Source organism: Stenella coeruleoalba, assembly GCF_951394435.1.
Source record: "Stenella coeruleoalba genome assembly, chromosome: 15".
NCBI lineage: Eukaryota > Metazoa > Chordata > Mammalia > Artiodactyla > Delphinidae > Stenella > Stenella coeruleoalba.
In genome coordinates this window covers 50,420,145-50,443,442 of record NC_137161.1, presented here as the reverse complement: position 1 = coordinate 50,443,442, position 23,298 = coordinate 50,420,145, and the positions used below count along the sequence as shown (strand labels likewise).

The 23,298-nt window shown below is 49.2% G+C and overlaps 2 protein-coding genes across 3 annotated transcripts in view; both read right to left on the bottom strand.

The window, feature by feature from the left end:
• Positions 1-981: 981 nt before the first annotated feature.
• Positions 982-17,749, bottom strand: JPT2 (Jupiter microtubule associated homolog 2). Of its 2 annotated transcripts, none has more exons than XM_079943662.1 (5): positions 17,627-17,749; positions 12,614-12,753; positions 7,312-7,454; positions 4,519-4,564; positions 982-3,629 (listed from the first exon to the last, which is right to left on the bottom strand). In XM_079943662.1, the coding sequence occupies exons 1-5, from the start codon at positions 17,695-17,697 to the stop codon at positions 3,448-3,450; spliced, it is 582 nt and encodes a 193-aa protein (XP_079799788.1). In that variant the 5' UTR covers positions 17,698-17,749; the 3' UTR covers positions 982-3,447. The 2 variants fall into 2 exon arrangements, with proteins under 2 accessions (XP_079799788.1, XP_079799789.1); XM_079943663.1 differs by having other exon boundaries at positions 17,654-17,739.
• A 673-nt stretch (positions 17,750-18,422) lies between these two features.
• Positions 18,423-23,298, bottom strand: part of CRAMP1 (cramped chromatin regulator homolog 1) — a 68,125-nt gene continuing 63,249 nt past the window's right edge. The window contains exon 21 of the mRNA XM_079944523.1: positions 18,423-22,369. Within this exon, the coding sequence (XP_079800649.1) occupies positions 22,205-22,369 (165 nt within the window). The 3' untranslated portion in view covers positions 18,423-22,204. The remainder of the gene's footprint in view (positions 22,370-23,298) is intronic.

Genomic DNA, 23,298 nt, shown 5'->3' with positions numbered 1-23,298 from the left:
ATCCTTGCAGGGTTCAACTCACAAAGATGTTAGAACAAGTTATGCTCTGTCCAAAGAGCCGTGTATTTCTGGACAAGGCACAGGCCCTGAAGAGGGAACCCTTAGATGTCTTCCACTTCTTCACCATAATGCAGGGGAGCCCACCTTGCTCCTCTGACTCAGCCACTGCCTGACCTCTGGAGACAAACAGGCTGTGACACTCCAAAACCTCAGTGCTTGCCTGCAGCTGGAGCAGCTGCTACAAATAGGTGATGTACTGGTGCCAGTGCCTAGCCCAGTTCTGGGAACATGCTCTCAGATGAACAAGTGAAGACAGTGTCAGGTCACCCATGCTGGGTTTCCTTCTGAAGTGCTGTCCAGTTAGTTGGCCCTGATGCAGCAGTCTTCTAGAAGGAAGCCTCCTCTAGTGGAGCTCTCCTGGCAGGCAGTCTGAGAAGCTCCATCACCCTGAGTCCACTTAACACACATAAAGATATTAAGTTTGCTTGTAGGACATATGAAAATAGCTAATATATAAGAAAGAAGAAAAATCTATGCTTTCTCTACAGGACCTGAATCTATAGGCAGATTCTAATAGCTCAGCATTTCATCTACTCACTGTCAGGCTTTCGTGGAAGTTTCAAAGTCAACTCAGAGGCAAATTCTTCAGGAAAACAAGTGGTGTTAAGTGAAAAAAGAATTATTACCTTCAATTTACGTAAACTAAAAGAACACTGCCGCATTCCTGTCCATTCTATTCAAAGCCAAGTCTTTGGTTTTCAAATGAAAAAACCTTAAATCCATAAACTTTGAGAAGATTAATTTTGGCATCTTCTAGTTTTAAAAAAAAAAGGCAAACCCCATCAACCAATGAAAAGCTGTAAGGGAAGGAGCAGAGTTCAGGCACTCTGGAGAATGGACGTGGAGGAAACACGTGAACATGTCCACCCACCCACCTGCATGCACACACACTGTGCACACAACCAATAGGCAAAGACTGAGTACGTGACTGCTAAGTTTAATTCAACGGCTACACCCACTCCTGCCTTGTAAAAATAACAGAATGCTCCTCTCAAAGTTACATCGAGATGTGAGCACAGGTTTGTTGTTTTTGATACAGCTTTACAAAAAGTTGGCACCAAATGCACATAAAGTTTTAAGGCTTAATAAAAATACAGATGAGTAATTTCTCAATGCAGCTTGGAGGTTGAGAAAAGGATTCTAAGAGTTAATGAAGCTTCCAAATACAGGCAGTCCCCAATGTACAGAGCATTTTCCAAATGCAAGTGGCCTCCCCCATCAGGTTCAAACGAGCAAAAACTTTTCTGCTGCTCCTCCCAGTGACCAGACTGCTCGGGGCTCTCTAAATCCATGCCCACGGCCCCAAGGAGGGAAAGGAAGAGGGAAGATGGGAACAAAAATAAGGTGATGTTGGTCACTGCTGCCCAGAGGCTCTGCTCTAGTTGTTTTCCTCCTTCCCCCAGGCCTCTAACCCCAGCTCTGCTCCGGAAGTCCCTGCCAGGGGACAGATCTAGAAAGCTCTTCCCCTCATATAACTGACGGTGAGACTGAAGCCCCGAGGGCCAGCAGCATGTCAGGGTCTTCTTGGCAATCCAATTTGGAATTCATAAATCATTTTCTTGTATATTAAAAAAAAAGTTATAAATAGCAGTTCATTTCTACCTTTGGAACATCTTATTGTAAGTTAAATAAGTTAGTGTGTTTGAGCTTAAAAGCTAACCACCATTTATGACATTTTTTAATGTGGAAAAAAATGAATTCCAGACAACTTTCCTATAAATGACCATCTGAAGGATGGAGGAGATAGGAAGCACTTGAGAGTCACATAGAATCAGTGTTTCTTGGCTCCAAAGTCAGCAGGGGGACAGAAAAGCAAAGTGTCTTTGCTTGGCAAAGCACTGTGTGAACCCCCCCAGCGCCCGTGGAGGATGTGGAGCTTGGCAGGGAGCTCCTGCAGGCACTTGAGCGTCCAGGCCACTAGAAGTGTGACTACATTTTAACGATGAAGACATTTTTAGCACCTGCATTAGCTTTGTAGGCACTCGTACCAGTAGCTCCAACCCAGACTGTTGGTCCCACGTGACTGCAGTACAGGAACCGACACCGTAGCCCTTTAGAGGCTCAATGGGAGAAACTTCCACCTGACAGACTACAGCACCACGATTCTTGCCAGCCCATTATCTTTGCTGGCAAATACCATGGAATGGGCCAGTTGAGACTTTACTGCCAAACTATTTAATCTCTTGGCCTAAGGTCTCTAAGACTCGTCTGGAAACTGTGAATATGATCCAGAGGTTCTGCAAAGCTTTATAAAGGGTGGCCTAAGAACACTTTCCTTCCTCTTTGGTGTACCTGAGCAACAGACTTTTTCTAGAAAGGTGTCAGAAACAGACCAGAGTCAATAGTTACTGATGTAAAGCTGGTACTTGAGAACAGGTCTTGAGCTATTATGACAGAACCCAAACCTAAGAACCCACGGTTCTCAAGCATCTCTTCTTCCCACTGTCAGCAGGAATATAAATGAAGACACATGAAGGAGTTAAATAATCCCATTACCCGGATATATCTGGGTAGTTTCAAAGTCCTATAGAAGTTAGTGGCCTTGTAGATAGGAAGTGTTGCTGGTGAAGGGAACTGTCCACATCATTGGTGAGGTGCAAAGGCCTAGACTTAAGGCTGATGAGGAAAAAAGGAACAATTCACAAGCAAAACTGCCTGTAAAGAGCCCAAAACCAGTCTCTCGTGGATGAAAGGGAGAGATTTCTACGTAAGATCTGGCCAAGGATTGAGAGGGCAGAAGCGGGGCACCTTGGGAGATCAGGGTACAAAATCTTTCCATAAAGCATCAGACTGAGAACAACATTTTGGTTTTTTGTTGACAGCTGCTGAGGAAAAGCAATGAAGATGTTTCAAGAAAATCTGTGGAATTGAAGTGAAAAACACTGGGGCCGAAGTCCCAGAAACAGAGACCGTGTCCATGAAGGGTAAACAGCATCAGGATCTGAGGGGTCTATCCAGATACCCACCCTCCCCACCCCACTAGGGTTTCAGCGTGTCTTGCTCTTCTATCCCACGGTAACGGACACGTGGTTTCTGGATTTCTCTCAAAGGCTTTAAACTCTGCTACTGTGTTAGTGACTCCTAGATACCCAATTAGCCAACACACCAAGGACGTGAAGACCCCACACCTCAGGCGCACCTGCCTGGCACCACCTCCCTGCCCACCCACCCGAGAGCTCCTCTCACACCAGGGATCACGTTTCCTCCCTTGGTTTCTGGGAGGCGAGGTCTCCGGCTTCTCGTGATGGCAGTGGAGCCGGAGCAGCAGCTTCAGGTGTCCACCCAACAGACCCTCTCCCCACCCCGCTCCTTCAGGCTAAAGAAACTATAATTTTGAAATCCTATCTCTCGAGTTTCTTGTCTGGCTATGGGGGACGCAGCAGCATCTTAGTAGAAGGAGATGCTGGACTTGCCTCCAGGTGGGTTCAGGACTTTGTTGTGGGAGCGAGGCCTCGGGCCCAGCCTGGGCTCATGGCTGTCAACGGTGGGCGCAGGCTCCTGGGCGCGGGCTGCTTCTCTCGGGCCACCTGGCTCACCCGGCTCTTGTCTGGGGGAGGCGCTGGCTGTGGCTGCGGGACAAAGTCAGCACAGCGTCCTGTTAGAGGCTGCCTGCCACCCAACGGGCAAGGGCATGCCGTCCAGGGAAATGTGAAAGCAGAGCAGGTTCTGCCTGCCCCAGGGCTGGGCTGAAGCCAGGCTTGTACTGAAACATGCTTGGAAAAATCCTTGAGGGGTTATCTCCACACTGCTTGCTGGACTCCCCTCCCCTCCATCCCACCTCAAGTATGAAAAGGAAACATCCTCAAAGTGAGCTCGTCTTAAGTGAGGGGCCCAGCAAGGCAAGGCAAGGCAAGGTTACTCTGGACTTTCTGAATGAACAAATTCCCATCTCTTCCTAATCGACAAAGGGAAATGGTGACCCGAAGGCAGAAATCAGTGCCTGCAGTCAGCTCAGAGGACAATGGGGGACTGACTGGGCCTGACACCCAAGCCCACGAGCGGGGTGGCTCACTGCGGAGCGATCCATCAGGGGGGAGCCCCGCCCCTACCACAGCCCCGCACTGCTCCTCCTCACCGCACCCCCCCCCCCCCCCCCCCCGTCTTCCCCTCCTTCACGCCCTCTCTTCTGCCAGGTCTGAAAGCGCTGCCCTTGGTCACAAGTTCATTGAAGGCTTTGGACCCTTGCCCTTCACTACATGAGATGAGCTTCTAGAAGAGGACGCCTTGGCCTTAGGCCCAGGCTGACCAGCACTGACAGGAGGTGCAGAAAAGTGGGAATGCTGTCACCAGAAGTAACTGAGCCCATTTCCCCTGCCTCCTTCCAACACAAAACCCTCCCGCAATCACAACTCTGCTGTCTTCACCAGCAGGCTGTGGGGGCACCAGGTTTTCCCTCCCCACCCACCAGCGGCCTCTGCAAAGCGTGGGCCCCAGGGAAGGGACAGAAAATAAGCTCACCTCTAAGGTCCAGTGTGTCCTCTCCCTCACACAGGAACACGTGGTCCTGTAACGAGGCAAACCCAGGTCAATCCGCCACTCGGACACCTCCTACCTCGCGCAGGCAGACGATGGGAAAGGCGTGGATGACCTGGGTCTATTTTTACCTTTAAAAAGTTTTTATTTGGACAATTTTAACCATAAACAAAGCAGAGAGAAGAGCCCCGTGAGCCCCCAGGTAACCTGCTCTACAGCAAGTGACATCAGCTTGCTCGCCTCCATTCTGGTCTCAGCCACACATGCCTCCCAACTTCCAGCCCTCCACCCCTTAGTGGGATTATTTGAAAGCAAATCCCATATTTCATTTATCCATAAATATTTCAAGATGTGGCTCTTTAAAATGTCCTAAAAAACTCTCTCACAACTGCAAATATTAACGACTCCTTAAATGTCTTAACACGTAGTCAAGTTTAAACTCAGCACATGTTCTCACAGTCATCCGTGTTGCACTGTGTCAGAACTTAATTCCTCTTTAGGGCTGAATAATATAACATCACATGTGTACAGCACAGCACATTCTGTTCACCCATTCAACTGCCGATGGACACTTGGGTTGTTTCCAGTCTTGTTATTGTGAATAATGCTATTAAAATTAAGTGTACAAGTATCTGTTTGAGTTCTTGTTTGCACAATTGGGGGTATATATCTAAGAGTAAAACTGCTGGATCATATGATAAATTCTATGTTTAACTTCTTCAGAAACGGCCAAACTGTTTTCCAGTGACTGAACCATTATACATTCCCAAGAGCAGTGTATGAGGGTTCCAATTTCTCCACATCCTCACCATTTCTTATTTTCTGTTTTTTCTGATAATAGCCATCCTAGTGGGTGTTAAGTGGTATCTCATTGTGATTTTGATTGGCATTTCCCCACTAAGGATGGTCAGCATCTTTTCATATGTTGATCGACCATTTGTATGTCTTCTTTGGAGAAATGTCTATTCAAATGCTTTGCCTCCTTTTTTCTGGTTCTGAAATTTTTATTTTAAAAAAATTTATTTTATTCAAGTATAGTTGATTTACAATGTCGTGTTAATTTCTGCTGTACAGCACAGTGATTCAGTTATACATATACATTCTTTTTCATATTCTTTTCCATTATGGTTTATCACAGGATACTGAATATAGTTCCCTGTGCTATACAGTAGGAGGATCTTGTTTATCCATTCTATATGTAATAGTTTGCATCTGCTAACCCCAAACTCCCATGCCATCCCTCCCCCTTGCCTCTGCCCATTTTTGAATGTGGTTGTCTTTTTGTTGCTGAATTGTAAGGGTTTTTTACATATTCTGGCTAGATAGCAAATCTTTGTCAGATACGTGATGTGCAAATACTTTCTCCCATTCTGTGAGCTGCCTTTTCATTCTCTTAATAGTATCTTTTGATGCACAAAAGTTTTTAATTTTAAGGAAGTTCAACTTATTTATTTAAATTTTCTTGCCTGTTTTTGGTGTCACATTTAAGAAACCACTGCTGAATCCAAGAATAATATCTGTCCCTATATTTTGAGTTCATTTTTGTACATGGTGTAAGGTAAGGGTCCACCTTCATTCTTCTCATGTGCACATTCAATTTCCCAGCACCATTTGTTGGAGAGACCGCTCTCCCCTCACGAATGATCTTGGCACTCTTGTGGAAATATCAATGAGCCACAGATGTGAGTTATTTCTCAGCTCTCAATTCTATTCTGTTGGTCTACATGCCAGCACCATGCTGTTTTGATTCATGTAGTTTTGTAGTAAGCTTTGAAATTGGGAAGTGTGACCCTCCAATCTTGTACTTCATTTTCAAGATTGTTTGGCCATTCAGGGTCCCTTGAGATTCCATATGAATTTTAGGATAGGTCTTTCCATTTTTTTTAAAAAACAAACAAAACACCACACACAAAAACAAACCAAAAAACCAAACCACACCACTGTTGGAACTTTGATAGGGATTGCAATCCTCAGTCTTTTTAAAAATTACTAAGATCTCCCCCTATTGACTCCATGTAGTTTCCTATATCTTGTATTACTCTGACTAAATCCCTGTGGTGTTGATTGATATGAGGATTGGTCTGACTGAGGCTTGGTTGTTTTGATAAGAATTCAAAGATGGTCCATGGGGCTTCCCTGGTGGCACAGTGGTTGAGAGTCCGCCTGCCGATGCAGGGGACACGGGTTCGTGCTCCGGTCCGGGAAGATCCCACATGCTGTGGAGTGGCTGGGCCCGTGAGCCATGGCTGCTGAGCCTGTGCGTCCGCAGCCTGTGCTCCGCAACGGGAGAGGCCACAACAGTGAGAGACCCGCGTACCGCAAAAAAAAAAAAAAAAAAAAAAAATTATCAGGAACCCATAAATTCTAAGTATTTGGTGAATTTTAATCCGATGCAGTTACTGTACTTATTGATTGATGACCACTAAAAATAGTGGAATGTTTATGAGGTGAACTCCCCTGTTTTACATTCAGTATTATAAATATCCTCAGCATCCATCCATGATGTGCAGAGAAGGGCAGTGGCCTACCTGCAGTGGGCTGCCCCCACCACCAGCGACCCCCAAGGCTCGAGTCATCACGAGGCTGGAATACATTCCTCTGATGACTCAGGAGAGCTCTGAAACTTGGTGACTAATGACTACAGCCAGGAAAAGCACTGTCACCCATCTTGTCTCTTCCTAATAACATGTCACACCTTCCTCAGAGCCTTTTTAAGAGTACCTGGCTCAAGTTTTGCTTTTCTTACTCTCATGTCTGCTATCTGTATGCAGTCCATACCTTGGGTTTGTTTGGGTGTGCCATGGGTGAAGTAGCAGCGACCGGGGAGCCAAAAATGTCACTGGTCTTCCCACCAGGGGGGTTCAGACGCTGTCGAGTCTGCACAGGCATGGATTCGTCAAATATACCACTTCCTTTCCCCCCTGAAGAAAAAATCAGGATGGTTAGCAACCCGGAACATCTACCCCACCCACCCTCCACACTCGTGACTTCAGAGACCTCCCCTCACCGCAGTGCCAGTCCTGAATTCAGGCCAAGAAGGGTGGGGTGATCAGGTTGACGAGCATCCCTAAAGACCCATGTCAAACCCAGCCCCTTTCTGGGGGCCAGCTGGGGCCTTCCTCACGATTACTGAGCTGTCCCGGGCTTGCCGCTAGGAGTGAGACGGTAAGATGGCATAAAACAGCATTTTCCCCTCTAGAATTTCCTTAACCCTGAACTTTTCATGTTTTCCTGCTGAAGAATCTTCTACATTAAAGCCATGAAAAGTTCTTTCATAGATTAAAAGCAAACACCTGGGGCTTCCCTGGTGGCGCAGTGGTTGAGAGTCCGCCTGCCGATGCAGCGGGCATGGGTTCGTGCCCCGGTCCGGGAAGATCCCACATGCCGCAGAGCGGGCTAGGTCCGTGAGCCATGGCCGCTGGGCCGGCGCGTCCGGAGCCTGTGCTCCGCAGCGGGAGAGGCCACAGCAGTGAGAGGTCCACGTACCACAAAAAAAAAAAAAAAGCAAACATCCGTTAAATTTTGAGGTCAGACAGACAGAACTGAATTAATAACATGCCCTATTCAAGGCAAACCTGTAATCTGGAAAACAACATTTACTGAGAATGACTACTCTCCTCACCTCAATCTGTCTGGAGCTTCCAGTGACAACTAGATGTGTCACTGAATTACAGACATTTAACATCTTTGCTGCCAAACAGAAATGATTTGATGAGCTACAATGAAAATATGCATCTCAGATGTAAGTTCTTTTTTTTTTTTGCGGTACGCCGGCCTCTCCCGTTGCGGAGCACAGGCTGTGGACGCACAGGCTCAGCAGCCATGGTTCACGGGCCTAGCCGCTCCGCGGCATGTGGGATCTTTCCAGACCAGGGCACGAACCCGTGTCCCCTGCTTCGGCAGGTGGACTCTCAACCACTGCATCACCAGGGAAGCCCTCAGATGTAAGTTCTTATAAGCTGATGGCTAAGGCATGGACATGAGAAGTAAATGCTGACGTTAAACAGGAAGATGCTAGCACATGCCACCAGCCCATCCCCCTCTGCACTCAGCAACCAGTGCCCCCCTTCCACCAAGCGCCCACTAAGATTTATAATCTTACAGAAGAAAGGTGCATCCACAAATGGCTATGAGACCAGACACAAGTTGCTCGGCCCCTCTGCGCCCCACATTCCTCACCCTTTGAACGGCGGTGGTACAAGGCCCTTCCTCACGGCGCTGTGAGGGGATTCAGTGACTCACTGTCGCTTGTGTGTCAAATGCTTACGACAACACTGGGGACGTAAATGCTCAGTGAGCATTTGCTAAAGAAGCTTCCCTTGGACACTGTTCAGTGAAAAAGGCACAAAACGATCTAGACAGCACACAGCGTCTTACTGTAAAAGGAAGGGTATTCTTATCCACCTGTATGTGAATAAAGGGCATTGGTTACTCCACTTTCCTCCCTGCAAAGTGCTCCCCTCTGGGGGCCATGTGTCTGCTCAGGAAATGGGGTGGCTGTGGTACAGGGGCTTAGGACTGCTAAACATATTCATTTTTATAGTTGTGATTTTTGTTGACTGTCTCCAGGAAATTCAATTTTAAACAGTCACTTCTTGGCTGTAATAACCCATACTGTTAGAACAGGGGACAGTGCACCGTGAGAGGAGCACGGAGCTCCAAGGAGGAGGAGGCTCCAAGGGGCGCTTGTCCCCTCGCAAGCCCTCAGACTTGACCAGCCTTTCGGGACGCCGGTTGGTTGTCTGGGGGACACAAAGCACAGCTCCACAAGGACGGGAACCTGGCCCTGGAAGCTTTTCTGGGCCAGGAGAAGCTTAGAGAATGGGTGGGACCGACTGCAGGAAGATGCACACATTCGTGTCGTTTGAGGCCAATCACAAGCCTTCCAGCCCCAGCCACAGCCTCCCAGGGACCCGCAGCCCTCGGGCTGGGGCAGGCGGCACAGCATGGGGTCAGGACCCAGTGCCAGGCGGGATCCTGCTCAGCCGCTAACCAACTGTGTGACAGCACCTGGCTGGGGTCATTGGTGAGATAAGTGAGTCGACACGTGGAGTGGGCAGAGCAGAGCGTGGAGAGGAAGCTCCCAGTCATGCTGCTGGGCTGCTGTTACAAACAGGGTGTCGTCAGCAGAAGAAATGTTTGGACTACAAAGTGGAGAAAAGCTGCTGCCCGAGGTCACCCCTCGCTGCTTGTTACCACGCTGTTGCTGGTCATGCTTAAGTAAATTCTTTCTAAGATCGCATTCAGCTTATTTTAAAATGCAAGATAAAAATAAAAGTAACTCAATTTCAAGTTTTTGGTTAAAGGCACTGCTCATTTAAAAACATTTTAAAAACTATGAAACATGACACAGATAAGTACCTAAGATATAAATAAAGCAAACACCCAAGTAACGATCACAGACAATCACGCGTCTTACAGAATGTTATCAACTCCCAAAAACCTGTGTGGTTCTGTGTCCGAATTTTCTGGAAACTACAAACTTCTTCTAGTTTTACCATGTATATGTCCAACCCTAAACAACACAGTTCTGTTTTTGAATTTTATGAAAAGTAAAATAACAGACACACTGCACATCTATTATTCAACATTTTACCTGAAAGATGAATTCGGCTATGAAGGTGGAAAAGATGCTCAATTCACTCATAATTGAAGAAAAATAAATTCAAGATATGCTTTTTAAAGAACCAAATCACAAGGCACAGCGCCTTGCGTGGGGAGCAAGCGCTACAGACATCCTGGAGCACACGTCTGAAGACCAGTGGAAGCACCAGCATTTTATTTATTTATATTATGATTATTTATTTTTGGCTGTGTTGGGTCTTCGTTGCTGCACGCGGGCTTTCTCTCGCTGCGGTGAGCGGGGGCTACTCTTCGTTGCGGTGCGTGGGCTTCTCATTGCGGTGGCTTCTCTTGTTGTAGAGTACGGGCTCTAGGTGCGCAGGCTTTAGTAGTTGTGGCACGAGGGCTCAGTAGTTGTGGCTCGCGGGCTCTAGAACGCAGGCTCAGTAGTTGTGACACATGGGCTTAGTTGCTCTGCGGCATGTGGGATCTTCCAGGGCCAGGGATCAAATCTGTGTCCCCTCCACCGGCAGGCAGATTCTTAACCACTGCGCCACCAGGGAAGCCCTAGAACCATCATTTTAAACTGACCCAGCAATTCCATTTCAGGAAATTTACCCCAATTGATATATTCAGGAGGTAAGTTGGGAGCACGGGCTTTGGAGTCAGGAAAACCTGCATCCAAAGGCTAGTTCTGCCACCCCAGCGAGCTGTGGACTCAGGCAGGCCAGTGAACCCCGAGCCTCAGCTTCCTCCTCTGTAAAGGGGGTAACGCCACCTATCCCCCAAGCTGTGGAGAAGACCGGCACCCAGCACAGCCCCTGAAAAACACCAAATGACCCACCCGTATCAATCACCACTGTCAGGAGGAGGTCTAAACCAGAAGCATAGATGAAACACGGCACCCGACCAGCCTGGGTTAACTTCCAGCGACGGCCAGTGGCCACTTGCTCCGAACGTGCTCCATTAGGCCCTCCCCGGAGTCTGCAGGGTCGAGTCTGCGGGGTCGAGTCTGCGGGGCTGGACATACCAGCAGGTTCCCTTCTGGGCTGCCCTTGAAATTCATCACAGGTGATTTTCTTCCTTCTTTCCTTGCTTCCCTCCTTCCTCTCTCTTTTTTTTTTAAATGTAATTTCATTCATCAGTTAGAAAGGGTTCTTGGGTGACAGGAGGAGGCAGAGGGGGGACTCCGGCGTTTGTTAAATGCTCAACTATCACCACAGAGCACTTGGCAGGACAGAAAACAAACCCCAAACAACAGGACCATGAGAAGCAGACATTTTGGCACAGGGCGTCCTGTCGCTGTCATGATACCTTGCGACTGTGCACAACGTAGGGGTTTTCTAACTCTCCAGTCAGGAGGGGCCCAGGCTGCCCACAGGGCACGAGATGGGCGGGGGAGCATGAGATTCTGAGGGCCTGGCAAAGCAGCACCGCCCCACGCTGCCACACTGTCTAGAGAACCCGAAGCCCCAGAGACAGCTGCAGCCGCGCATGGTGCCGAGCCAGAGCCACGGCTGCTGGTGCACCCACCTCCAGTGCCTCCAGTCTGAGTCTATCTGCCGCATCACATTGTTGGTACAAAGGATGAGCAGGGCTGAGCACTCCTGGCCCTGCACCCCCACAAACTGGGTAGGGGAGAATGTTACTCAGCAAGAACCACCTGCTTCTCTGCTATAACTAAATCCAAAGGTACCACTAACCTCCACCCCTCCTTATCCCCCACCCCAAACCACTGAAAACAACCAAACAACCAAAAAACTAGCTTTTGAATCTATTGCTTTGTGTGTCCTCTAGGTCTGTCAAGCAATATTTGTACCCAGAATTGGGGTGGGGTAGGGAGCAGTTCCAGCTCTGGTTCTGCTTGATTTCGTTACTTGTCTGAAATTCTGACTCCTGTGTTGGGTCTCTCAGATCTTTAAGGATGGAACAAACCTTGTCTTCCCCTCGTAGATACAGACAGGGGAAAGCTCCTCAGGTAACTATCACTGTGCAGTCGCTCAGCTGGACCGTCCATCAGCCAAGAGAAACACTCTTCTGAGATTCCCTCCCACTGGAGCCACTAGAAGGTGGGTAAGTAGTGAGGAGCCACACAGATGTGTGCCAGGCTCAGCCACCCTTTTTAGTTTCAATCCCACTAACAATCTGATTAAAACTACTCTAAATGCACAATTTGCATGCAATTTCAAGAATCTCAAGGAGTCCATGGGACAATTTGGGGAGCCTCCGTGGTGGGAACCAGAACCCCACCATCTGCCTTTGTACCCTCAGTGCCCGTACACAGCCAGTATCTGGTGACAGATGAGGGGGAGTTCCAAAATGACCGAGCCACCTTCAGGACACAAAGCACAAGTCAGGATAAAACTTTCCTTCCACTCTAGGACTCTGATGGCAGGGGATAACCTGCACCAGAAAATATCTGAAAGGATCAATATAAAGAAAGGGAAATTTTTATCAAAAGAGCAGCACAAAAGAGAACAGGTAGAGGCCAAAGGGTTAAGGAGTCAAAAGCCCATACCAGGGGGATTGGTCCTTTTGGGTATGTTCTGAGGTTCTTCAGTTGATCCAAAAATATTAGATGCCATCCTGTCGGGCCTGCGTGGAGATGCGGCTTCTTCTGGACGATCACTCGGCTCTCCTCCCGGGGGCTTCATGGCCCTGCAAGCAGACAGGGTGTGAGGGACCGACAGATGGCCCGGGCGCCACCATCCAGGGGCTGTGGCACAGCCAGACAGGGCACACATCTGTGGGAAAACCACACACCGTGGCACGACAAGCTCATGGCCGTTGGCCAGCCGGCAAACCTCCCTCCTTGCCCTTGAGTTCCCTTAAAGGTTTTCTCTGCACATCTTGATTATGCCAAGACCTCCAGAGATGTGCATACTCTGAAGTTACTCCTGTAACCTCTCATTAGTAAAATTAAAGTTTCCATAAAACAGGCAAACTGAGCCAGTTCAGTAGAATTTAATAGTCACTTTAATTAGCAGACAATAGTGCTGGGTGTTGTAGCTCACACTCCCTCAGCGTTTATACACGCTAGCTCCTGTTCCAAAGAACTGACACGGCCACCCTCTAAGGCAGGCATGATTTTCATAGAGATGAGTGTGAGCTAAAGAGAGGGCCACACAGGAAGTAGCAGAGCCAGGACTCAGACCCAGGCAGTCTGGCTGCAGAGCTCAGACTACACCCTAATAATCCTCAACATCCTCTAGAAAGAAACGACAGGGCAGTGCACCACTTACCCAGAGTAAGCTTGACCCAGAGAGCTGCATCCTCAAAAGGGCAGCCACTGGCCACTGTGGCCAGTGGGCACTTGGACATGGGGGTCTGAGCTATGATGTGCTGTAGGTATAGATTACACACCAGACTTTGAAGACTCAGCACAAAGAAGAAAAGGCAAAAATATCTCTTTAATTGTATCTTTTACATTGATCACATGTTGAAATAATGTTTTGTACATATTAAGTTGAATAATATCTATTAAACTTAATTTTTCCTGAATCTTTTTACATTTTAAAGTGTGGCTACTAGAAAATTTAAAATTCCTTATGTGGCTCACATTTCTAATGGAAAGTGTCAGCTCAGACCATGGGGAGCACCACCCCCACTAACCCACGTGAGTCCTGGGAATCTACACCAGGCTGATGATTTCCAGTCCCAAGGTCTGGTACCACCCATGACAAGTTAAACATCAGACAGATCAGAACACACCAGCTGGACCACTGTTCACTTTAGATCAACACATGTGCAGAGTGTCACCCCAGCACACACTGGCATCCTTCAAGTGTGGATTTTAATTAAACACCCACAGAGATCAGTGCTATTCCCACACTCAGTCACCACCAGCCGAATCTACTGTGGTCTCGATCTTTGGGAATCTGCCATGCACTTGGAGGCTGGGTATTTCAGAAGTGGATGAGCAGGACCTTGAGTCACTTTTTATTGCAATAACTGAAGGATTAAGAAAATTCCATAAAGCTCTTCCCTGACACCCCAAGAGCATCGGTCTCCTTCAGCAGGGCAGCATAACACTGAATTCATATGCATCTTTACAGGAAACCTATGGCCACACTGCAGGATCTTAGCTCTCCCACCAGGGATGGAACCTGTGCTGCCTGCAGTGAAAGCGTGGAGGCCTAACCACTGGACCGCCAGGAAAGTCCCAGGACACCTAGATTTTCAAACGTATTTTAAAGCAGAGTTTTAAACTGCTGAGTGGCCCCTGCTCTTTCACCAGTCCTAAGCAAGAGGACTGCCTGTGACCCCAGACATTTAGAAAGTGAAACTGCGGAGCTCGCCACACAAAAGCGATGCAGACACTAGAAGAATAGGATGTTTAACATGCTGTTTCCTCAACAGAGCTAGAAAGGGAGCTGATCATTTGTTGTAATTTAAAGGGAACAGAGTTTTCTGCTCTCTGGCTGTAAAGCAGGACAGCAGAAAGTGCTCGTCTGCTCCGAGGGCCACCAGTGTGCCTGCTCACTGGGACGGAGACCGCAGGCAGGCTGCTCGCCACCACCCAAGCCGCCACCCAAGCCGAGTGCGCAGTGGGCCAGCCTTCCACATGGGTTCAGTCACATCAGCTTGAAGGAAGGGGCCAGGGATGCCTGTCCAGCAGTTAGCATCTCCTTAAGGATTTGATAAAGAAAAAAATTACTCGGTTTAAGGGAAAAAACCTTTTTTAAATAAATGACCAATAACCAGGCTTAAATTAGAAAGGCAGTAGTAAGACCTCACGTCAGGCCCTCTGGTGGGGGACACCCGAGGCCATCCGACTCCCACACCCATTATAAATCTCACAGCCCCAACACAATGACATTCCTGATTTTTCCTGGCATATTTTCAAGCAGGTCCAACAGGCTTGGGTCTCTGAGATCTGCCATCCTCAGAACTGAACTGAACTTAACATCAAGTCTCATACTGGCATGAATTAAAATTCCTATTTTACTGACTTACTTGCAACACAGCTTTTCTTTCAAACCCTCAAATTGTCAGACCAGATGTGGGGTAGGCTCCCCAGCACTCTCTCCTCTCACATTCCACATCCCTGGATACACGCCTCTCCCTGGCCTCCACCGCTTGCTTCACTCTAACTTGCACGTTCCCTAAGCACCTACCACGGGTGGGCCTGCACCAGACCCTGTGGATGGAAAGACAAGCAAGAGCAAGTCCTGGGCCTGGAGAAGCTCCCCGCTTTCTGGGAAGGCTAGAGCTGTGCAGAGGCAGTTTCCATGTTCTGCATGAGTGATGCCACAGAGGCACTGAGTGTCACTGGAACTCCAAAGACACCTTTGGAGTAGGTAAGGCTCAAATTGTGTCTGCAGTCTCCATGAGGAAAGAGAACCACTGCAGCACAGGAGGTAAGCAATATTTATTTGAAACTGCCAAATGTTAATTTGGGGTGGTGGAAATATGTTATTATATTGTGTACTTTTCTGAATTTTATTTTACTTTACTTTGAAAAGAAGGGAAGGAAAGTGGTGCCCAAGAATGTTGTAGCAGAGAGATTATCGTACACAATGGCCAAGTTTCCTGGGAAGAGGTGGCAAGCGTCTCCACTACAAAAGCTATGGGGTGGCACTAGGGTCGCACAGCCTTGCAGCAGTCAAGCAAATCACAGAAGCGTCAAGCAAATCACAGAAGCGTCAAGCAAATCACACAAGCTGGGTCTCGAATAAACCGGACTGAGAGTTAAATAGACATTTCCATAAAAACAGAAGCTCCAACAATGGCTCAAGGCGGCCCTCACAGGCTCGCTCTCAAGTGCAGGTATCACTTCAACCCTAATTACAGGAGGGGGATGGGAATACCAGTAGCTCAAACGTCTTGGGGATGACCTCACTACATGGGGATGCCTCCCAGTTATGGCTTCCTTTTTCAGTACCCCTTGGATACATTTCAATGAAGATATTCCAAGTACAAAACAGAAACTAAGGGGCACGTGATAAGAAAATACACACAGCTCAAGTGGACCACAGAAACAGCAGAGGCCACATCGACGCTCACCTGGAGGGATCCATGCTCGTGACCCCCCTTCCAACAGCTTATTCCTGTATCCCAGAAAAGCTATGGGGGACCTGCCAGGTTTGGAGTGAAGCTGCAAAATAGACCTAGATTAAATTCTTTACAAATATACATCCTGCAGCTTAAAAGACCTCAGATTAATGATGGCTAAAGCATAATGCTTTTATAGTTCAAAATCCCTTTAACACCAGATAATCCTTCAGCAAGAAAACAAAAGTAGGGTTTTAAGAGAGGAAAACCTGGCCCAGTAATCTTACAGCCACCACTTGATTCCCTTCACAGCTAAGTAAAAAGGCCTGTCGAGCTAGTCAATTCCTCTAAGACAAAGCTGCTAACTGATCCCAAGCAGGAGCTTCCAATCGATCATCCAATTAAGATGGGTTTTCCTTCTCCAACATCCTAAAAGGAAGAATTTTCTCCTTATCCTCTCCAAAAACTAATGCCCCAAAGAAATGTGGGTATCAGTTTAGAACACCAGCTCTGCACTGTCGCCTACAGCTTGGAAGTCAGCCTCACATCAGCGTTCCTCACAGTGCTTATTCGCTAACTGGACCAATGTTTGCTAGGCATCCAGTGCCAGGCTGTGTAAACAAAGAAAGAGTGTACTTAGTGGACACAACGGAGAAAGTGCTGGGAAGCAGCCCTTGCCCAGCTGGTGTGGGTGGTGCAGAACAGCAGCTTTCAGGCACCAGAAACCTGACTCATTCTGAGCACTCCAGGATATACTTCTGGCCCCATATCAGCACAGATCTAGACGAGAGTGATTAATAGTCACTGTTACGTGGGATAAGGACTCATTATTTGGGTAGGAGTATTACTGAATACTGACCTAACTCCCTCAAATTTACAGGGATTTTATCACTCGAAACAATTCTTTAATTTTATATACTGTTTACCTCAACAGACGTCACACTCTTCTGCTTTTATTGTGGGGCTGGGTCACAGAAAAGGCTCACAATAAAGAAAACTCTTAGGCAGCTGAAGAACCAGCTGGACAACGCAAGCTGGCTCCTCCAGCGGCAGGACACTGCTAGCTCTGGCGACTCGATGTGACTCCCAATACCCATTGCTCTACAAGCTAAAAAGAAAGCAAGCGCGCTGCTATGTGTTCCTGAGTGTTTAAACCCAGTCGAAACTCCTTCTATCACTTGCTGTCCCGCCTGTTTCCTTGTCAGTAAAGTGGGGGAGGGCGCCGCCTGGCTCCCGGGCTGCGGCAGTGCTGAGGGCTCCCGGGACGAGACTTTGCCCCGAGGCCCATCCACTCGCGCACACGCCGCAGGGCCCCAGAATCCCAGCAGCGCCGCCACGCCCGCCCCCCCGCAGCAGACGGCTCGGCCAGCATCTCCGGCGCGCTCGTCAATGAAGGAGCACGTGCTGGGACCGGACGCGCGGGGAGGCGCGCTCAGGCCTCTGGGTCCCGCGGGCGCGCCCACCTCCCCGATCCGGCCCCGGAGGCCCTGGCTCTGTGAGCTCACCGCGGCCGCCCCGCCGCCCCCGCGCATCTTACGTGACCGTGGCTGCGCCCGCGCCGCACCTGGAGCCGGCCCGGCCTCCCTTACTCTCTGGCGCCCGGAACATGTCGGCCGCCACTCGGAGCCTCCCGGCCGCCTCGCCGTCCTTCCCGCTCGGCCCCGCGCGACCCGAGGCCCGCCTTCTCGCTCTTATTGGGCGCCGCCGACACCAGTCAAGCTGCATCAGCCTATCGTGGTGCCGGACTCCGCCCCACGAGACGGAAGCTTGGTGAGGCCTGCGCCGCGCTCGCGGCCGATTGGTGAGAACAGGTACCGCTCACGGCGCCGGGCGCCGCCATTGGGCAGTAACCCGGCGGGGGACTGTCCCTCCCCACTCCCCCGAGGTGGGCGGGGTCGGGCACTATCCGGGCACCTGGCCGAAACTCCCCGCAGCCCCGCGGGGGCCTCCCGCCCGCCTCCCGGGTCTGCCGTGCCGGCACCAAGCAGCACCGAGCTGGGTCCAGCCTGTCCGGAGACGCTTGGTTTTCGCCAGCCAGTCAATGGCACGTCGATACGTGGCCAAAGGAAACGGAATCGCAGTTCCTCTGTCCTGCACGTCGTGGGGGCAAGAACACTAACTCAGAAATGGGAAGCAAGGGATAAACTATGCCAGCTGTCTGATTTCTAGCTCAAAAAAACAAAACACATTCAGCATTGTATTGTTGCTCAGTTACACTGTGGACAGCCCATCGATTCCTCTGAGATCGCACCAGATGAGAGCCACTTGGGCTGTTTGCAAAGTGCACACTTAAAAAGAAAGAAGCAGAAACAGTAATTATTAGATCAAGTATTAGTATGTATTTATGCACAATAATAAAAACAGATTTACAAGTTGAACTGGAAATTTAAACATAAGAAGTTTAACAGCTTTTGTTTATTATATTAAATAACCAAACACCTTTTATTCCCCAAATTGATAAAGAATAAATAATATAATTTACAATATGGTACAAAAAATAATCAGGAAGGACAGGCATTCTGCTTTATACATACACTGTATATGTATATTTATAATCTATAAAACAAATTCACATCTCAAGCCGAAAACCTTAGATGATATGGCTTAACGATTATTATAAAAAACAGCAATAAGTTCTGCTGCCCAGAAGCTCTAGAGCCGGTTATCCTGTTACAGAACAAAGGGCATGGGCTACTGTAGTGCTTCCAAGACTTACCTCACCTAACACGACTTACAAGTTACTGTAGGATTAGGAGAGTTTTGACAAGTCAGGAAAGGTTTGCTGTGGGTTTCTTTCTTTTTTTTCTTAAGACAAAGTGCCATATTACCTCCTAAATGCATCTGATAGATCTCAATGTTAAAAGAAAAAGAAAAAGCAACTGCTGTTTTCCTCCTCCACTTGTTTCAAGTGTCTTTTATTCTATGACTGTTCTTTGTACATGTTTGGATTCAATGGTGTGATCTAGTTAAAGATGCTATTAAACTGAAAAGACACCACCAGTAATGAGGCTATGGTACAGAATGCTAGAGAATGGGACTGAGGTGGGAAAGCAAGTGGATGAACCGATGAAATGGTTCCAAATACCCCCACTCCCTGAGCAAGTACCCTATGCCCAGAAGACACAGAGGGATGAGAAAAATGCCATCACGAACCTTATGTGGAATCACGAACTTCAACTTGCCTCTGCACCTTCTGAAGAATGGAATGCTCATCACGGGATATTCACAATGAAGAATCAAGGCAAAAACAACTCCCTTGAGACCGAAGATATTCAGTCTCAATCTTTAGAAGAGATGAATCAGCAAAAAGATCCCTAACAACGTTAGAGTGACTAGGGGAAGATTTTTCTGAGAAACTGACCTGGTCTTAATCACAACATGCTCAAATGCACAGAGGAAGCCACAGGTGTATACTGACACTATCACAACTTCCGCTGGAAGGGCAGAGGGAGACGCAGAAGTGGGAGGTGTCTCTGCTTGGGTCTTTTGAAAAATTCCAGCCTTTAACATAACAGTTGCTTATTTTCATACATATATAATCATTTAGGTTGGGAGAAAAGGCATCCATCATTTTAATGCTACAGATGACACCATTTTTCCTTAATATGGCAGGCAAATGCTTATACCTGTCTGGTTGCTAGAGAAGCAGGGTTCTCTGAAATCATGTCAGCTTTATTAAAGGTTTGAGAAGAGTCAGTCCACTCTCCTCCGCAACTCACCTCCCCACTGGATGACACTGGGCAGTCAGCTACTCCCAAATGGAGTCTGTGTGGGAGACCCAAGAGGGACATGCTGCTGAATAAACGGCCGACAAAGTCTTATCCAGATCTCCAGAGTTTTCCTCCTGCTGGACGTCCACCAGGTGACAGGTGCCAACCTACCGACCAGACTACTGTGGGGTGTCCCCTGATGGATAAGCAGCTCGGGATCGCTACTGTCCCTGGCACAGTGCCCACTGCCACTGGGCACTGCCCCCCGCATTGATGCAGTAATGCTACTTGGCATCTCTGGTCCCAGACAGTGGGAATACAAGAAAGCTGGCAGTGGCCTAACCTTGGCCTGATCCACTGTGGATCTAACCGGGTCGGATGCCCAGAGACAGACCTACTGATCTTGTTTGGCTCAATAAGGTGCTAATTTCAGGAAGCTGATACATTGATCACAAAACACAAGCTAGTTTAAAGAGACTCTGGACTCAAATACTGCTGTCTATCTCTCTTAAAGTGGTACCACATCCCTTTCTTTCAGACCTCCAGAGCTTTGGGACTGTTTTTTCAAGAGCCCAGGAGGGCTGCCCACACAGGCTTTTCTTAGTGATGTTTGTGCCTAAATCCAGATCTGAAAGAGGGAGGCCACATGACAGGCAAGAGCTCTGAGGAAAGCTGGAGAGGAAGGAAGGAAGCTATCACCTGGAAGCCACTGTCCCGCTTCCTCTGCAGCTTGGAGGGGACAACCCGGCCTGCAGCCTGGAGCAGCTGACCACGCTGGGGAGGCGGCAGGATCAAGAGCGGCCCTTCTGCTTGTACTCACAAAGGACCTTCCCCTCTCCTTGCACACTGGCTCATCTCTTCGCGGGGGGCGGGGGGCGGGGTGGGCGGGCAGGGGGAGGAACCACAGGAGAGGGCCCAGCTGGCCTCGAAGGCTGCCCGTCCACAGTGAGCTGGGAGAGAGGCAAGGTGATGAACACTAACAGTAGTGAGCTGGGGCGGATTCAAGAAGCCACACTGACTGCAGCTGCCGGGCAGGGGTAAGCAGCAGGTGGGGTGGTGCCCCAACACCACAGCACTGGTGCCCAGCCACATAGGTGTGCCTGGATGGTGGTTTGTGTGTTTGGCCCCGCAAGGCTGAGAAGGCAGAGGAGCTGTGTTAACTCCATTCTGGGGAAAGACTGGATGTTGCACTACCCGAGATGGTGACGGCTGGTCATCCGAGGAGGCTCAAGGAGCACACCAGAGGGATGTGGTTTCAGTGCACCCTGACTGCGCGTGATGTCTGACCCTTGCCTGGATTCCCTGAACAGGAGGAAGAGAAACAGGAGACCATGAGGCAGAAATACAAGCAAGGGATTAGACATATGCATTGGGGCATACTCTGCACTGATGCCAAGGAAAGGAAGAGAGAACTTTCCCTGCAAATGGCATCTGTCCAAAATGCTAGGCAGAAACATGTCAGAAGTTCAAGATCATCAGGAAAGTCTTATCTGTAGTCAAATGAGCGCTTGGGGATCACCCTAATAGAGAGAAATAACATCTCAGGTCACCGAGAAGAAGTGTGCAGATAGACGCGGGGAAGAAACCAACCAAATAGGAACCCTGTTCTTCCTCTCCAATGTCTCCTAATTCTCAAAATATGAGAAAAGCATTTTCTGACCAGCTTAGCGGGATTTTTTAAAAAGTCCACACAACCCGCATAAGACATGATTCTTTTCCCCCTTCCTGTTGAGTCAGTCAGAACAAAAGCTCCAGATGAGGAAGCACTAGGCCATGGTCAGGATTTCTGGGGAGGTGGCACCAGTTGCACTGACCTGGGACCCTCCCACTGCCCCATGATTGGAGTGTCCTCTGCAGTGCCCGCTGTCTCAGGTCATGCCCAGCTGTCCTCCTCGTCCTCGCATTGCAGAGGGAAAAACTGAAGCAGGGAGTGGGTTTGGCGCAAAGAAGGCAGCAATGCCCTGGAGCCTCCCTGCAGAGAGCAGGAGGTCACAGCTCCCAGGCCATAACGACGACAGCCAGGCCCACCACTCTTTTCTCTCAGAAAGAAAACACCCTGAAACGTCTGACACAATGACTGAGGCAGAAGCGTGGGTACCATGCAGACCCTAACACATGCTCCTGGCAGGGGGTGGGTCCGACGCCAGGGCCACATCTGACACTGGCCTTGCCGAGGACGCTCCCTCATCGCCTGGCCACCACTGCCTCGGCCTGCTGGGACATGGCTGTGTGCACGTTGCACGTTCTGGGTGCAGAGGTGCCTCTGTTCAGACTGTCTCCTGGGAGTCCAGGCTTGATTTATGTTTTCTCTCTTCTAAAGAGGGCCACCCCTATGATGCTCGAGGACCACCAACCCCGTAAGCTGTCCTCTGCAGCCTCCGGGCTGCCCCAGCCATGAGGCACAGTCACTGGGACAGGTCACCGACCGGGGGGCCACCTCCACCGCCATCAAACAGAACCTCTCGGCGGCCAGGCTCAGCGATGGACAGCTCTTGGGCCAGATCGTTGAACCGGGATATGTAATCGATGCTGTTTTCGTTCATCATGCACACCAGCTGGGAATCCACAACCTGTGGGAGAGGACACGGGGAGACGAGTGAGCATGCAGCTGGCCACCACAGCCAGACTTAAGCGCAACTCCCTCTACAATGAGGGTGAGAGTCCCTCCGGCGGCCACGTAACAGCAGCCCCCGCACTACAGGGACAACCTCAGAATCACCTCCATCAATGCGAACACTCGCTCTGTGGACAAGTATGCACTGTGAGCCCGGCCGCCCAGCTGTCGGGTCAGAGTGGTGGGTCCCCGGGGAGGACGGTCAGTGGACAGAGAGGCAGAGGGAAGGCAGCAGAACTAGGGACTGTGGGGTGGCCTGAAGGAGACAGAAGTGGAGGAGAGAGTTTGCCACGGGCTTGCGTGTCAGAGGAGGGTTTTCTGAGGCGGGGTGTGAGCAGAAGTGTGGGAGCAAGTCATGTAAAGCCACGAGGGAAGCACATTCCCGTGAGAAGAAACAGCAGGTGCAAAGGCCCTAAGGTGGGAACAGCCGGCTGTTCAAGAAACAAGAAAGATGGTGGATGTGACAGTGAGTAAGGCAGAGAGTAGAGGAGACCAGAGTGTGCACAGTGGGGCCTCACGCATCAGGACTGTCCTGTGGGCAGAGCCAGGGAGTTTACTGTCTCCTCCCGCACCTCCAGCACCGGACTGTCGGCCTCATGGGGATGGGGCCTTTAATTTGTCCATTCTGGGCCTGTAGCAGTGCCCGGCATCTAGTAGGCCCTCAATTAATATTCATTAACAAACTGCTTGATGTAATGAACAAATACAGATGAGAAGCCTTCGGAAAATTCTGAGTAGAGCACAGGATGGACTGAACTTTAAACTTTTTAACTACAAGAAATTTCAAAAAAACTGAAATTTGTCTTCAAAATCCCCTCGGATCTCGAGATTTACGTCCGGACACCGAGAAGCTGAGGCATCCTGGGAAGCAGCTGTGTGAGCTTT